We start from the raw sequence: 17,025 nt of genomic DNA, 5'->3' as shown, positions 1-17,025 counted from the left end.
CTATTAGTCATTTAACTGCTAATAACAAAAAATTTAAATAATCAATTAACAATTTTATAACTTTTTAACAAGTGAGTGAGAAAAAATGTACCTAGTAACTAGGCGGAGTTTAGCCTATCAATTAAAGGTTCTTAAACAATACCAGAAGGAGTGCACACATTTGATCTTGGTTTTCCTCTAGAGAAAATTGAGAAGGTACCGATCCATCACACTGTCCGTTGTTAGCTATCTTGACTCTATATATAACTACATATTAGGTTAAATTTTGAGGATAGTCCCTATACTTATTGATCTATATAGATACTTACTGATCTATATAGATTTATTATTTCTACTTTTATTTGCTCAAAATTTGTTCCTCTATTTTTCAATTTTCTCATTTCTAATCCCTTTGTTAATTTTTCAATTAACTCCGTTAAAAATTAGGTATATTCACAAATTTAACCCTTAACCTTTATAACTTTTGTCAATTTGACCCTAATCTTTTCTTTTCTTTTATTATTAATTTTTAAAAAATTATAGAAAAATTAAAAATTGAAACTTAATATTAATTACCACTAGATTAGAAACTCATTATTCAATTAATTTTGAATTTATTCTTATGCAATTGAAAAGCAAATTATCTTAATAATAAATTTTGAAAAAAAATCCTCTTTCAACTCTTCCTACTTTCTTTTTTCATATTCCCTTGATTCCCACGGTTTCCCCTAGTAATCGAAACTAATAAACAAAACCTTCCCTCTCCCTTTATCTAAAAAAATTGAAACCCCGAAAGAAGAATGGAAAGAATGTAACTCCCCTTACTCGACTCGATTGTCGAGCCAAGGTACCAGGATGTCACATTTGTTGACGAAGCAACTACGATCACTTCAAATCAATTTAATTATTTTTCAAGTTGTTAAGCTTAAAATATGATTCAAGCACTTATCCGAGCTTAAAATGAGCTTATAAAAGCTCCCAAAATGATCGAATGTTGTTTAGGGACCAAATTGTAAAGTCAAAACTTTTAAGTGCTCATTGCGACTTCATAGATTCCACGTCTTGACCTCACGGTGGTACAAAGTCATGACCTCAATCCTGCCACCTTAAAACTTAAGCAAATTAATTCCCCCTATCGCTTAGAACAACATCTATATGGCATACAACATCTATATCAACCAACAAATCATTTGAGCATGCCAATTTTCAACCTTAAATAGCACCTAATTCAACTCAATTCCAAAACATACAAATCCCAATTTCAAGATTTATAAAGTGGACCAAAAGCACCAAAGCTTTCATTGAATTCATCCATGAACATTTCTATTATATTCCTATGTACATGCCAAAAACTAATGCCCAAAATTTTAGATTCATACTATATCTTCCAAGTTTGATTTGTGATGAGATAAGTTGGAGACGATCTTCATTCTAAAACTTCAAAACGATCTTCACCTATTTGTTTGAAAAAAAGGCATTAAGCTCACAAGAGCTTAGTAATCATATCAAGAATTAAACTTTGCATTTAAAATCAATTCATTACACATACACATATATAAACATATATATAACTTTCATGAATCACTATCATCATAAACAAAATTGTTTCAAAAATAACTATAGTAAGGTACCAATTCAACAAGTTACAAGTTGCTTACCAATGACATTTTTAAGTTCACTTGCCTTGTAATTTTATTGCCCAAATGTAAACTTAATAGAACATGTAGAATATGTGCAAATGTCAATAATTTGCACGAAAGTGTCACTATTATTTGCATGGATGTGCAAATGTCATTTTGCACCGAAGTGCCACAACACTTGCACTGTAGTGCCGCTATCACTTGCACCGTAGTGCCACTATCACTTGCATGCATGGAAATTTTCCTAATGACATACCATTTATATCCTACTAGTTCTTATTGTCTACTTGGACATTTAAACTATACAATTTATTTACATTTTCTCAACAAAGAAAACAATTAAAATTTTATATAGAATCAACCATTCATCAAATTTCACTTGACATCTATTTTGTCAACATTCAACATTTCACTTAATTACTCCCAATATCTATTTCACCTATCTAAATTTTACACTATTTGCAATTTAGTCATTTTCTCTAATTTCACTACACATGCACTTTTCAATTCATTATAGGAATACCCTTTTACTTTCAAATAATTTCCAAAATACATATCATCATTTTCAACTACAAACATATCTTATGAATGTTACTAAACCAATTTATCATATTTTCATTTAGGGTTTAAATTAGGTAAAGTAAAATTCTTGATATACTTATAACAAAATTGATTGAAATGAAATCCTTCATTCTTCCTTCAATCCTTTGCTATTTCTTTGCCTTTATCAACTTGATGTTCACTCCTCTTGACATTCTCTTCATTAACACAACATATATACAGCATTTAATATTTAAAAAAATCACATAATATTTCCATGCATTTTGATGAGATAAATATGAAAACCTACAAGAATACATTGTCATTCTTACCTTAACCTTACTCAAAATCCCTAGCTCTTCTTTTCTCTTTCCTCAACTATGAACTTTAGCTAACTTCACATAAAACTTAGCTGGTCAAGAAGTTGTTCTCTTGATTTCACTAAAAATTTATGAAGAAAATTAGAAGTTTAAAACTTGAAAGGGTTGAAAATGGAGGAAAATGGACTAAAATGAAAGAAAAGAAAATTTGGTGGAAATGGAGAGTGGAAGACGTGAGAGAGAAGATAGAAAAGATGATGGCGTTTACTTTTCTTCCTTTTTCTATATCTTTCTATTAGAAATATCTTTTCACTTTCTTCTCTCTCTTTTTTTTATATATTTAATTAAACAAAATATCTAATTATCATCACTCCAAACAAATGGTAGTTATTCAATATCAATCTCATCACCCTATTTTGTACTTTTATGGTTTTATTTCACTTTTAGTCCTCCACTATTTCCCATCCATTTAATCTAGTCATTTCTTATTCTTATTCACACTTTTGCTCCATCACTTTTCAATCATATACGATTTAGTCCATCTTTTAATTTCCTATAATATCCACTATCCTCTCCACTAATAGTCATAATTACTATTTTATCTAGTTCAAAATTTTAATAAATACCAACTTAAATTGACATTGTTTACATCTCGACAGTATCAAAATGTTAAAGAAAATCTTCATTTTTTTTCATAATTTTCTTTTATTTTCAAGATGCCCACAATGAATAGTATAAATACTTCAATTTTTTAAACGAAATAATACTAATTCCAAACAAAAACATACATGGTTACTATTACAAGATCCTTCAACCAAAGGTTTTCCCCCAAAGCATATGACACATGACCCTAATACAAATTAAAATTTAAATATTTTCAATTGCTCGAGTAAACTCGTACAAGCACTTGTTACTTTACATTGCCAAAAATCTCTTTTATTGCAAGTGCATTAGCTCTGAGTTGCTCACCCTCGGGATCCACCATGACTCGCTTAATACACGCGGCCACCAAATCGCTCTTAAATGATCCATCAACATCGTTTCTTTCTATTTCGAATCCAACCTTTTTCCAATGCATCAACCTAGCAGTCAACCCAAAATCTGCATTTCCACCAGGAAACAATATCAGAGGTTTACCTAATCCAAGAGACTCAATTACGGAACTCCACCCGCAATGAGTCAAGAAACCACCAACTGATGAGTGACCCAAGATCCTAAGTTGAGGTGCCCAGCCTCGTAAAACCATACCCTGTTTTGAAACTCGTTCTTCAAACTCGGTAGGGATCATGTCCTCTGCAAACGGCTCTTCATCTAAAGGGGGTTTCCTCACAACCCAAATAAATGGTAACCCGGACTTCTCTATCCCAAATACCAACTCGTGCATGGACTCTTGACTTAGACTCACCTCACTACCGAGTGCAACGTAGAAAACCGACTTCTCTTGCTTACTATCAAGCCATTTCTTCAATGTTTCCCAATTCTCATCTCCTTTATCTTCTATGTTCGACAGTGATGGTGGCAACAACCCAAGTGGAACAATTGGTTTCTGGTGTATCTTACTAAGCACACGAAGCGCCTCAGGTTCGAATTCATAGCAAGTTCTCAAGGTCAGAATTTTGCAATTTAAAAGCACTGTCGCTTACCGTTCTAAATCGGATACAATATCGTCGCATTCTTTGTGAGTCACGTTTCATGGAGCTTAAAAGCTATGTTATTAGGATAATACATCCATGCCGGGACCACCGTGAAATCTTCAGGTGATTTTCTACTTCCACCGACAATCTCTGATGCGGAGCCAAAGAAAGCGTTCGATGAAGCATTTAATATGCTGAAGTAAACTAGGTTGATGCCGAGCTGAGTCGCCACAGGAGGTAACCAGGGCACACAAAAGTCGTGGATAATCACTTTAATCTGTGGGGACCTTTTAGGAACTCAGTCAACTGAGTTTCCAGTTCGTCATACGCTCTTTTGAGGTAAGGAACTTTGTGCACGGGTAACTCGGAGGTGGACTCAACCCCTGGTGGCAGGCCATCGACTTGAGGCAAAGAAAGAGGTATAAAGCTAATGTGGGAGCAGAGATTTGGAGGAAGCTGAGGGAGGCGGCTAATGTTTTTAGGAGTGGAGACATAGTAGACATGGTGACCCTTTTGAGCTAAAAACTTGGCGACTTGGAGATATGGGGCGATGTGACCGTAAGCTAGCAATGGGAATATTGCAATATGAAGCTGTTTTTTGCTGTTGGAGTAATCCATGTCTAGAAGAAATCCAGACTATTTTGCCAGAGACCTTGTTTTGCTTTTTGGTTAGGGCGCAGATGAGAGCGGTGGAGTCGTTGGCTGTTCATTTATTAGGAAATGGCTGTCCAATCCAGTGCATAGAACTTGAGCCTCAGGCATAGTTGGCTTCCACTGTAGCGGCCCAACTTTCTTTATGTTTTTGTCGTATTGTTTATGGTTGTTCGTCAGCTTTGTCGGGGGTGTGTATGAGGTGAATGGAATAAGATTTTAATGAATTTGAAATGGAATAGAGTGGGTTATAATGGAATAAAATTGTAATTAGTAATTTAATTGTTTGTTTTAATATAATAGAATAGAGTTGTAATAGTGTTTTTGTATTTAGTTGAATAAAATAGGTGTTGTAATAACATAAAAAAAAGGCTTAAATGATTAGGATAAGCTTAGTATAATTTTTTTAGGTAAATAATTATTTAAATTTTAATAAAATTATTATTAAATATAATTTAATAAAATAATATATAATTTAATTATATTTCAATATATTTATTTATATAAATATTCATTTTTATCAAACTTTATAGTTATGGACGTATTAAATTATATTAAAACATGATTATTTGTGACAGATTTTCTCTTCCCTTTTTTTTTCCATTTTCTTCTCCCTCTACCTCTACCTTACGAGTCCCCTTCTTCTACAATTTTCTAGAAACTTGTAACCTGTCACCATTAAGCATTGTTTCCCACGGTTACCGGCTCACTAATGGTCTAATGTTGGCCCAAATTCATCATCATTTTCCTTCTCTTTTCTTTTTATTATATTCCTTTCCCCCAAGTTTTTAAGTTTGAAAGCCCACTAAAAATACTCAAATTCAGAATCATATTTTTTGGCCAAACAAACGTGAACCATTAAGGAGAAAAAACGAGCTTTGTAGGAAAAGAAAGAACAAAGATGGAGGCGAAATCGCAAGCTTTGTTGGTCATCAATTTCAATTCCACCAAAACTGGTGAATAAGGAATTCAATCCTTGACATAGCCAATCTCTAAACAGATTTGCCTTTCTGCTCTTATATCCTCTCTTTTCATAAACTATTTTCTTTTATTATATTTTTCTTTGTAACTTGCGGGTTATGTTGCTGCAAGATGTGCTGAGTTGGGTAAAGCTGAAATATTATTGTTTTGTTGCATTCCTAGAAGCATTGAATAGTTAATCGGATGGTGATGCCTGGATGGCTATTCATTTTTTTTTTTAAATTGGGTTGTAATCACCAATTCGTGTGAATGATATTACCAACAACTAAACTAATGAATTGAGAGACCATGTCAAATATGACTTGAATGACATTGCCATTCATATTGTTGAAAGCTGATGAAACAATTAAGCTTTAATGTTGCCCTACTCCCCTTGTATTCTTCAAAATTTTGGTAACTTGTTATTTCTAATAATTTAGTTCTTATGAATATTAAATTTAATGCATAATAATATTTTATTAGAAATTTATACTCTATTTTTAAAATGACTTTTCAATTTTATTTAGATTTGGTTAAAAGTTAATTAATTATACTATTCCTTAGTTTGAGTTAATGTCATTTACCAATTGAGCCTTAATTTAGTTAAGAAATTATTATAAATCAGTTTTTTTATACAGGCATAATATCAAATATAGCTCTTAACATTTACATCTTTTATAAATTTAGCCCTTATTATTATTTTTAGACAAAATTTATTGATCACCCTTTAAAAAGAATCAAATTTTTGTTTTTTAATGGAAATATTTACTACAATTTTTCTAATGATGTTGGCATGACAATATTCATGACAATTCACGTGTATTTCATGCCGATATTACAATATTTATCTTATATGTCATATCAATAAATAATTTAAAATTTATAAAAAATAAAAATATACCATTAAAAAAATAAAGTTCATAAAATTTTAAAAGATAACATGAATTATAGTGAATTTCAATGATTAAAAATTTAATAATTTAGTCAATATTTTAATTTGAAAAACAATAATTCAAGTTGTCTTGAATCTGTCCCCCGCTCTACCATTTGTTTAATTTAAGGTTGATATTTTTATGGATTATAACATAGGCCAATGTATTTCCTGTGGGCTTCTAGAGTGTTTAAATTTTTTTTGGTCAAAGTCCCAAGCAGAATGTCCACCTTGCTGGGAAGAGACTATATCAGTTTGATCAGATTTGGGAAATTCTTTATAAAAATTTAGTCAAAGCTGCAGTAAATATGCTGTAAATTAAATTCAATAACTAAACCTAGCTTAGCACCTGAAGCATTTAAACTTTAACTTTCTTTTTCCTATATTACTTTTAAATCTAAAGCCTTCTATTTGGTCTGTTTCATTTGAGCATTGGTGCTGATTATTTTGCAAGACAGAGAACTTAAACTATGTTATGAATCCTAATACTTGGTCCCTGGTTCTTGAGAAGATTTGCAGCCATACATTTAAAATTGAGAGTCTACAATTTGGCCAACATTTGTACAAGACAAAAGTGTAGGAACATGAAGAACTGGTTATACAATGAAGTTCCATATAAACAGTTAAGCAGGACGTACCGAATAATATGACAAAAGGTACATGTTGATGCTACATCAATTTGATGTGAAGTTGGTAAGAAAAGCATTTTTGGTGTTGACTTCCTCCCATTCTAGACCTTCCCACCAATCCTTACTACAGTGCACTGTTGGAAGGGTTGTAGAATTATGAGCTGTTCTGATTGATAGTTTCTTCAGCTTCGGGCAATCAATCACTGCGATGTTCTTCAAGCAGGAGAAATTTAATGCCAATGGTGTAATGATCCTCAATGCAGGGAGGTCGCGGATGGATATAGTTTTGAGCCTTGAAAATGACTTTGAATCGGGCTCTAGTTTCTCGTCTTCGCTTACCAGTGCTTCCAGCGCTTTGCAGTAGAACAAGTAAATTGCTTCTAACCTTGGAAGTAATGATATCCATGAAACATTCTTCAGCCTATGACAATACCAGATATTCAACAAGCGCAGATTTTGCAGGCTTGCTTCTCTCGGTGGGGTTTTCCACACCGAAATTAGGGTAGGCAGGCCATACAAGGCTAGAACCTCCAGATTGGGTAGCCAATTTTCTCCAGCCTCACCTTCCACTACCAAGTATTTTAATTCATTACAGTCATTGATGCTAAGTCTTCTCAATAGTTTACCATAACCCAAAGTTGATAATTCTAATTGATGTAAACCTTCACATTCCTTTATGAATAAATACTGTATACATTTGACTAAACTTCTAATGCCAGAGAGTCTATGCAGTGAGGTTACCGTGGAAATGGTTAAACCGAGGAAGCGAAGTTGTGTCAAGGTCTCCAATACCTCGAATCCAACTTCATCTTCACAGTTAGAATTCTGAATTTTCCAACGCTCATAACTGTAGTACAAGTTCAAGACCACCAACTTTGAAAGTCCAGATATAGCCTCACGTGGAATCGTTCGAAGAGAGTATGTGCGCAAGAGATTCAAGTGGACCAGCTTTGCTAAACTTCCAAGCTCCTTAGGCAACATGGTTATCTTTGTAGCTGTTAAATTAAGATGACGCAACTCTAGTAATTGACCGATACTCACCGGGATCCTTCTGATGCTTGTAAAGGACAAATCCAGGAGTCTAAGAGCAGACATGGATTGAAAAAAGACATCTGGTATACGATTCAGACAATTATTCCACTGAAGCAGCAGTGTCAACAGATTTGGGCACATCGGTACTTCTTCTAGTCTTGTGATTGCATTGTCTAACAAAGAAACTCTTTGTGCTCCTTCCCAGTTTTTAACACCAGGTGCTTCAGTAAGGCCCAAGCTTGCCTCCACAAAAAAATTTCCCTTGTTTACCCCACATCCAGAAGCTATCCATAAGGCAAAACTTCGGATAACGTCATTCATCTTTACTTGGGTTTCTTCTTCGCCTGTTTCCAGTAAGAACGCAACTTTCAGGGACCCAATGGCAGCATACCCTTTATTATAGGCATTGCTGTCATAGGAACGGTCCAAAAATCCTTCTGCAATCCAGTACTCCACTAGCTGTTCTTTCTCAATAGAATAGCTTTGAGGGAATAGAGAACAATACAAAAAGCACATTTTTGCAGTTTCATTCTCTAAATTGTCATAGCTAAACTTTAGGAGGGTAAATACATCTTCCATACCTCGAAATTCTGATGGAGATTTGTTGAGTAATTCAATTGCATACTTCCATTCCTCTTCAGTCTCCTTATTGGCCATGGCTCTACCAACCGTGATCAAGGCAAGTGGTAAACCTCCACATTTTCGGACAATTGTCTTGGCATAAGTTCTAATAGGTGGTGACTCTAAAACATCCATTCTTCCAACCTTCTCACAGAACAATTGCCATGATTTCTCATCGTTCAAAAGTTCCACTTTGAGCTTCCTATGAGCATCCATGTCGCTACACACATCCATGGATCGCGTTGTAAATATCAGCTTGCATTTATTTTCATCATCAGGAAGAGGAATCCCAATATCCCCCAGATCAATTCCCTCCCAAACATCATCAAACAATAGAAGGAACCTCTTCTTTTTCAAAACATTGTAAATCTTTGAAGTTAGGAGTTCATGGGCTTCACTATCTGCCCATGGCAACCCTAGCCTGGCCACAATGGACTGTTGGATCTTACTAACAACAAATTCCTTAGAGACCAAGACCCATATTACCACATCAAAATTGTGATCGTTGGAAAGAAATGCATTATTGATGGTCTTTAGAAGGGTAGTTTTCCCAACTCCACCCATTCCATATAATGCAATAATTCCCACTTTTTCCTCCTCAAGAAACTCCCACACCTTGTCTAACATCACACCAATGCCAATTGCAGGCTTACACGGTTTCTCTTCTACAGGAGCAGGACGTGGCTCAGTCACCAGTCTCTCAAAGTTTCCTTTTCCCTTCAGTTCACTTATATCCTGCAGCTTCTCTATCATTTCCGTGCTCATATTGTATTTCGAACAACAACTTGGATTGAAGCACCCCAACCCTTGCCTACTCTGTCGGAAATTCTCCATAATGGAGGCAGCTTCAGCTTCGATAACTTCTACTCTTGCCAGCCACCTCTGCACTTCATTTGTTCGTCTTGATCCATCCAGCTCAGCTCGCTCGAGACGAGTCGTCAAGTCATCTCTCTTGTCCATCAGTTCATTTAGTTCTGCAGTCAAGTAGTGCATGCTTCTGTCCAAATTGATAACACGGCATGCCCGAGAGGCCGTGGCTGTGCATAATCTGTCAATTATACTGATCAGAGGGGTAATGAAATCCATAGATAAAAAGCTAAACGTGCTTCGTATAGAAGAGCAGAGACTCAAGGTTTATCATAAAATGGTTAATAGATTCTTTCTGTACTGCCACCTGGTTCAGAGTAGAACAGATACATCCAAATTAATTCAAGAGCCTAACTTTTGATCTATAGAATATTCAATTTCAATGCAACTTCCAAACCCGCCAGTTGTGTTGAGATAATTGATCACCTGCAAGTGGCTTCAATCTATTAGTAAAAGCCTCCATAGTTGAAACCTTCAAACTGAAATGGCTGTAGTTATTGGTCAACGTCAATGGTCTAGTTTGTAAGTAATCCCTGCCACAAGATCTTTGTCATTTCATCTCTACATTTCAGTTGACTTCTGAACCTTTCATTATGAACACGTCTCTAGCATGTGGTATGGGGCATGATGGACCAATCCCCTCGAAACAGAATTCCTCAAAAATCCTGAATATCTTCCAATGTGTATTCTACTAATTTCTTTCAATCATGGAATGCAAGCATGCAACAGCAAAGCAGGAATTCCAATAACCTTATTCTCTCCAGAAAATCAATGTTCTCATCAAAGCCATGTAACAGATTGATAGAGTCTAGTGTAATTAGGGTACAGAGGCAGCAGTTGACCTTTTATGATGCCAGACATTAATTATCTAACTAAAGATTCCATAACCTGAAAAAGCCCTTTCCGAAAATAAACAAATATTGTTAACTTGTATCCAACCTGGCACCTGGGGCATATTCTGACTAACAAAGTTTTAATTAAAGAGATTATTTCATTAGGTCGTTGATTCTAAGTTATCAGCTTCCACTGGCTGCAAATGGAGCCTCCAGGCTCCTTTCATGTTAAGTGATTTATTTGTTTGATAAAATGGTGGCAGCATAACATCATGTCTGGAAAAAAACGTAAGGAAATATTGGACTGAGTGAAATTAATACTGTTATGGCCATCAAAGGTAAGGCCTAATAGCAATGCAGCATTGAAGCATAAACTCCCACACCATCCTTCTTGCATCTGTCAGTGGTTGCCACTAATGATAAAGAAGCAGTGAACAAGACACCAGAATATGAAGAGCGATTGGTTGCCGAAGGGCAGTACAGTAGAAAGTTAAACGCAACTCGTGTTTATTTGGTCAAAAAATATGTACATAATCATAGGCTCAAAATTTGGAAGAAAAATACGCACCATATTTAACTAAAGAAGATTTACATGCAAACATTTGAATATACAATGCCTACTTATTTTCATGGTAGATAGGCTCCTCATAATATTGCTTGAAAAGCAATTGAAAAATACAACCAAACAAGGGAGGAAATACAAAAGATACCATCTATATTGTGAGATATGTTCTTATCATAGTTGCTCCAGTTGGATCTGAGATTAAGTGCCTGACAAGGGACATTCTCATATCGTTTGGTGCTATGACAAACATATAAAAGGCAAACAGAATGAGATCGGCAGAGGAAAGATTAGAACCAAGAAATCCTTGCCACATCCTGCAATAAATATATTCCTTAGTTATTACAAGGTAAAATTTTAAGTATGCAACTCATGCTAGTCAAGCATTATTTCTTTTATAATGATGAATTTTAAAAAAAATTAATGATAGGTTTGTTTATTCATGGAGTTATGTTTTCTGTCTCAAGTTTAAAAGCTGAATATTTGGGTGATGTGGAAAGGGAAAGGTTAGTTATCTTGGCTTTCTTTATAAATAAACACCAAAAGATGGTAAATATGAAGTCATACCAACTTGGCAAACGGAAGAATGTATGGAAGAATGTTCGAATGCCTTCAATATCTAGTTGCAGTATGAGTGCTAGCCCAAAGAGAAAGAATGACCTCTGGCGTTTCCTTTCTTGTGGCCAAAGAGTATCCCAAGCTGAATCAAATTATAATAACACATCTTAAGAGGGTGATACCATGCGTTGAATTTTAAGTTGTTAATACATTATACAAAACGCCATAGCATTACGGCACACAATTAACATCACGTTTATGAAGAGAAATTAATCATACAAGCCAAGCAAAAGAAAAATGACAAATCATAAAGACAACAACTACCAAGGATGACAATTGACATCACGTTTACCAAGAGAAATTAATCATGTTACTAAACCCAAATAATGCATATGCAGTATAAGCAAACAAAGTGGCTGATTTTATGGCAAAGATTGAGTCTGTTCAAGATGGAGCTGTTCATTGTTCTGAGCATCTGATTCCAAGCTGTTGCTCCTTGCTCAAAAATGATGTCCAGAATACGTTAAGAGCTTCAGTTTAGTTTGTTTTGATTTGTTAATCACTCTTTTATTACTAAAAAAAAAAAAGATTTCCATTACCGTGGCTTGCTTAAGATGAAAGAACTTGTTTACAAACCCTTAAACAGGTGAAGTTGAGAGGAAAAGAAGATAAATCACACAGCATACCTTGCATTGAGATATTCCCATTATTTCTTTCACTGGTAAGCAAGCCATTAGAATTATCCTTCTTTAGGATATTTGCAATTACAGAAGCATAATTTGGAGCCTCTGACAATGATCTGACAACCGAATAACCTGTTTAAGAAGGTTTAGATTGGCAGTATTAAGTCTTAATTATTGAAGGAAATATCTATTAACCCAATTCCTACCAGTAGCTGGATGCACCATGCTTGCTGCAGCACCAAATGCAAGGTTCTTCTGCTCTGTGTTTGGCAAGGAACCACCAACTGGGATGTAAGACCACTCCTGCAAAAGATTGAAACATGGCATCTTGCTAATAAAAATTGGCATTCAACACATGTTACTTCATGATGCAGTTGGAACATGGAAATGTGAGGAACGAAATGAGATAGACTACTAATTGAGAAGTGCAAAGATAGATGGGCATTAATTCTAAGTAAGCCAGGATTAAGAGCATTGGGCTCTGCACTCCATCATTGACCAGAATAATGAATAAAAACCAAGTCGATAGCAAATTATGTGCTACTATGATAGAAAGGTGAATCCTGAATTTGATGTGGCATTGTTTGTGACGAGCTGTTTTCTCTGATTTTCTACTAACAAATTTGAGGGGCTGTCTTAAATAATCGTGAATGAGGAATAGTAAAGAAAAATGACTTGTGGAGAAAGTCATCTTTTGACCATCAACACCAATTTATAAAATGGCAAGGAGATGACTGACATGCAGCCCTATTTTGGTGCTGAGTAATGATAAAAAGTAATCCATACATTATAGCGGAATGAATCTGGTATCTTAATTAGACCATGCAGTTTACCTCTTCATAAACTTTTAAAATCCGGATTCCCATGCTCTCTAACCTTGACATGAGCTTCTTCTTTAATAAATCAAAAGGCATGGCATCTTTTGAGGCCAAACAAGTTTCCTGCAATGCAACTTTCTAAATCATTTTGCATTTAATCATGGCATACAACATAAACAATAAACAAATTAATTGCATGGTGCAAACCTCAAAAAAAACTCTTGTTGAAGACATGGGCATGGCATAAAGAAATGTTGGATATTGTGCTTCTAAAGATTGAACTTCTTGTTTAGCATAGTCTCTGTAATCCATGAAAACCATCAGGCTTGGATCATAAGGATTGTTCTCCACCTGATGTAATAAGAAAAAGGTATCCTGTTAAATAAGTTCAGAAATTTTTTCTTCCATCGCCCTCTTAAAGAGTAATCTTCTGTTCATGCTGCAGTGAGATTAAAATAACAAATGCAAAGATATGTACAACTGTTAACAATCACAGTTAGTGTATCATACGTACCTCAACCTCGACGCCATAAGCTGTTTGAACAGAGACCCTTGGACCCCCTACCTCATATTGCAACAGTTTACCTGAAGCTGCTCCTGAAGCAACAGTAGCAAGCCTATAATAGCACATTAGGGGCTTGAAAGGAGTTGTGATACTAAAAGGTTAAAAGTTTAGGAATAGCAGTACGAGAAAAAGAAATTATAGTACCAGCAAGGAACGACACGATTGTGTTCACAAACTACAAGATTATGACCATCGGTAGCTTCAACAATCGTCTCTACCTTCGAGTTAAGATACATTACACCGGACTCGATACACCTAGGGAAAATTAATACAAATTAAACATTGATGATCGGGAAAGTAGAAGAAGCAATAACCAAGAGAAAAATGACCATAAATATCATTGACAAGGAGCTGTTGTTACCTCCTCAACAACTCCTCATGGAGCAAGTATCGACTAACACGTCCATAAGCACGACCAATCATAATAGGCTTATCATCATCAAGGTATACTATGGTGTCCCGCCAAACATGCTCAATACATCTTTCAAGGCCAAGATCTGAAAACGAACATTAGATTAACTTGGTGTTTATTTGATTGCTTCGAAATGAATCTTACATAAATTGCTTAGAAAATGAAGTGAATACCTTTAAACTCATCTTCCCATACTCCATAATTATTGGTAAAAGGAAGATCAGGGCCAATTAGTCCAACATTTAAACCCAACTTAGCAGACTCTGCAGCAAGAGCAAGACCAGCCGGACCACAACCAATAACTACCAGGTCCAATACGTTTTCCCCAGTTGATATGGGCGGTAACTGTGAAAAACATATATGCTATCACAAAGGCTCAAAATGGATATTTCAACGAAACAGTAAAACCCACTAATAAAATGCAATCTTTCTTCAATTTTTTAAAAAATAAAATCAAAAATAGAAAATACCAATCGAACATCAAATAACAAAGCTAACTAGTTAGTGGTACCACAAAAATTAAGGGCAAAGAAGGCGGCCAAATACTATTGACCAGATGCACGTGACCATCATATGTCATAACTTTCATGAGTATTTAACTATTTTTTTTTCCAATCTTCGTGTCGCCACTTTAAAAACGCAATCCAGAAAAGGCTGTAAATTCTTGTGGCTCAAAAGCCACCAGTAGGGCCTCCATATTTACACGCAGAAATAACCAAAAAAAAGGGAAAATATCCATATATCTCCCGATATTAGTTCCAACAAATGAAAATCGAACTAAAGTGAGCAAAGTGAAAACCTTATCCGCTAATTTCGACTGTTTATCCATTTCTTTATTTTGTTGCATTTGAACAAAGAGAATCTCAGAGCCACCGGCCTTTATGAAATCTTCTTCGTCGGCGAAATCTTCTTTAACCGCAACGCAACTCTCGCTCCTTGCTCCACTAGCTCTCACCTTTAAGGAAATAAGCCGATTATGACTTGGAATCGCTGTTTTAGTCCTCATCAGATTTGCTTTCCAAAAGGCACGTGTAGGAACCGCCATTGCCGCGAAGTTCCGAGCTCCGACACACTCCATTGTTATCACCTTCGAAACTAATAAACACATAGAATAAAAGGCATGTATATTGTTTCTTTCAATGCAACCGAGTTTGGATTTTGAAACTAAAAATTTGGCTTTTTGTTATGTTTGCTTTGTTGCTTCTTCTGAAGAAATTTTTTTACCATTTTTCTTACATTTGGCCATATATAAGGAAGGAAAGGTCAGGGGATAGATAGGGAAGGAGCTTGTCTGGTGTCATTTAATTTGATGAGGTGTTTCACTGTCATCACTTGCTTCCACGTGGGCGCTAGGAATTGGACGATATCTGGAAAAGCCAACCCATATCTAAGTTCTAAACCAGCTAAGACTTTAAACGGCGTCGTTTTAAGCTTTAGTTTTTTCTCTCCCTTTTGTGGTCAATAATTACCTTTCTTTCTATTTGGTCCTTATTTTATCTGCTAATCTTGTACTTTAGTCATAATAGTCCTAAATATTATTGGACTAAGTAGTCCATAATTATTTCATTAATTTTATATAAATTTGAAGAAGAAAAAATACATGAAAAATTTTACCTTATTTTATTCTTATATAAATGAACTTATTGAAATCTTATAGAGATGGAGAATCTCCTTAGAAATAGAAACACCATGAAAGCAACCAAGGCCCAAGTGCTAGTTGTATGTTTGGATAATGTGTTTTTTATTAAGGGTAGGAAAATAAATGGAGTTGAAAATATCTCCTCTTTTTTTAATTTTACCATTTGTCAATATTCAAATTTGGAGAAAGTGAGACGAAAAAACAGATAAAATATTTTTTAATATTTGAAGTACAATACAATAAAACAAATTAAATATGAATACAAGATAAATATATTATCAAATTTACATAATATATAAATTATTGTAATAACAATTTTATGTAATTATAAGTTTATAACTCCTAAAGTAAAACACAATTACGATGGATAAAAATATCATGAACGAATCAGTAATGTGAGTTGGATTGCATTTTGTTACTTTTATTCAAAAATAGGTAAATTAGTCACTATATATTAGATCAAAGAGCAAATTGATATTCTTATTAAAAATTTCACATATTTCTACTATTAAGTGATGATGTGTTATTGTCTAGTTGCTTGAATCGATCATTTCACAATTGGTTAAAAATTCTATCCATTTTACTCCCATCAGCATGAGATACATGTGTCACTTGAAATAGATAAATTTTTAATAAAAGGACTAATTTATTTTTTAATTTAATATACAAAGACTGATTTACTATTTTATTTTTTAGTAGAGAGTGAAAACAACAATTCAACTCTAATATGATGCTGTTAACAGGTTTCATTTATGCTGTTGGCACCAAATCTGGTATATTGAAAAAGGCTAAAGCCAGTTTGAAAACGGCTAAATTATCATACTCAGCCATGTGTGATGCAATACATAAATATGTTTTATTTTTTCTAAAGACTTACCAATTAGATTTTTTTTATAAAAAAAAAAAACCCCAAAATGATTGATTTGGAACTTACGAATTAGTACTTAAAAGAGTCCTCAAAGAACATCTATATCCAACATCGAATATTCAATATCCAAATAGGCATCAAATACAAATGCATCTAAGTACAAATATCAGATATGGATGCACTTCCACGAAAAATCGGGAGAATCATGCCAGTTATTTGGGCAAGTAAGCTTCATTCCCCCCTCAAAAGGTTGGTTTGAACATTCAAAAGAGTTCATCACTAT

At 34.5% G+C, this 17,025-nt stretch overlaps 2 protein-coding genes, 1 long non-coding RNA gene and 1 pseudogene across 3 annotated transcripts; all 4 read right to left on the bottom strand.

Annotated features, from left to right (window-relative positions):
- Positions 1-1,182: 1,182 nt before the first annotated feature.
- Positions 1,183-2,768, bottom strand: LOC128041291 (uncharacterized). The gene is made up of 3 exons (XR_008196043.1): positions 2,492-2,768; positions 2,278-2,377; positions 1,183-1,434 (listed from the first exon to the last, which is right to left on the bottom strand). It is a non-coding gene; the product is annotated as an uncharacterized LOC128041291 (long non-coding RNA).
- Positions 2,769-3,204: 436 nt separating this feature from the next.
- LOC105771062 (UDP-glycosyltransferase 91C1-like) lies at positions 3,205-4,805 on the bottom strand (annotated as a pseudogene).
- Positions 4,806-7,155: 2,350 nt separating this feature from the next.
- Positions 7,156-10,986, bottom strand: LOC105769988 (disease resistance protein RPS2). The gene has a single exon (XM_012590997.2). It carries the CDS (start codon positions 10,021-10,023, stop codon positions 7,330-7,332), a length of 2,694 nt encoding a protein of 897 aa, XP_012446451.1. The 5' UTR covers positions 10,024-10,986; the 3' UTR covers positions 7,156-7,329.
- A 141-nt stretch (positions 10,987-11,127) lies between these two features.
- Positions 11,128-15,472, bottom strand: LOC105769989 (lycopene epsilon cyclase, chloroplastic). The gene is made up of 11 exons (XM_012591001.2): positions 15,035-15,472; positions 14,409-14,580; positions 14,185-14,320; positions 13,968-14,078; positions 13,773-13,875; positions 13,466-13,609; positions 13,274-13,381; positions 12,647-12,743; positions 12,444-12,572; positions 11,767-11,899; positions 11,128-11,516 (listed from the first exon to the last, which is right to left on the bottom strand). The coding sequence occupies exons 1-11, from the start codon at positions 15,341-15,343 to the stop codon at positions 11,351-11,353; spliced, it is 1,608 nt and encodes a 535-aa protein (XP_012446455.1). The 5' UTR covers positions 15,344-15,472; the 3' UTR covers positions 11,128-11,350.
- Between the last annotated feature and the right edge of the window lie 1,553 nt (positions 15,473-17,025).

Source organism: Gossypium raimondii, chromosome 5 (assembly GCF_025698545.1).
Source record: "Gossypium raimondii isolate GPD5lz chromosome 5, ASM2569854v1, whole genome shotgun sequence".
In the NCBI taxonomy this organism is placed as follows: domain Eukaryota; kingdom Viridiplantae; phylum Streptophyta; class Magnoliopsida; order Malvales; family Malvaceae; genus Gossypium; species Gossypium raimondii.
Note: the sequence above shows the minus strand (reverse complement) of the source record. Positions and strands in the feature narration are given on the sequence as shown.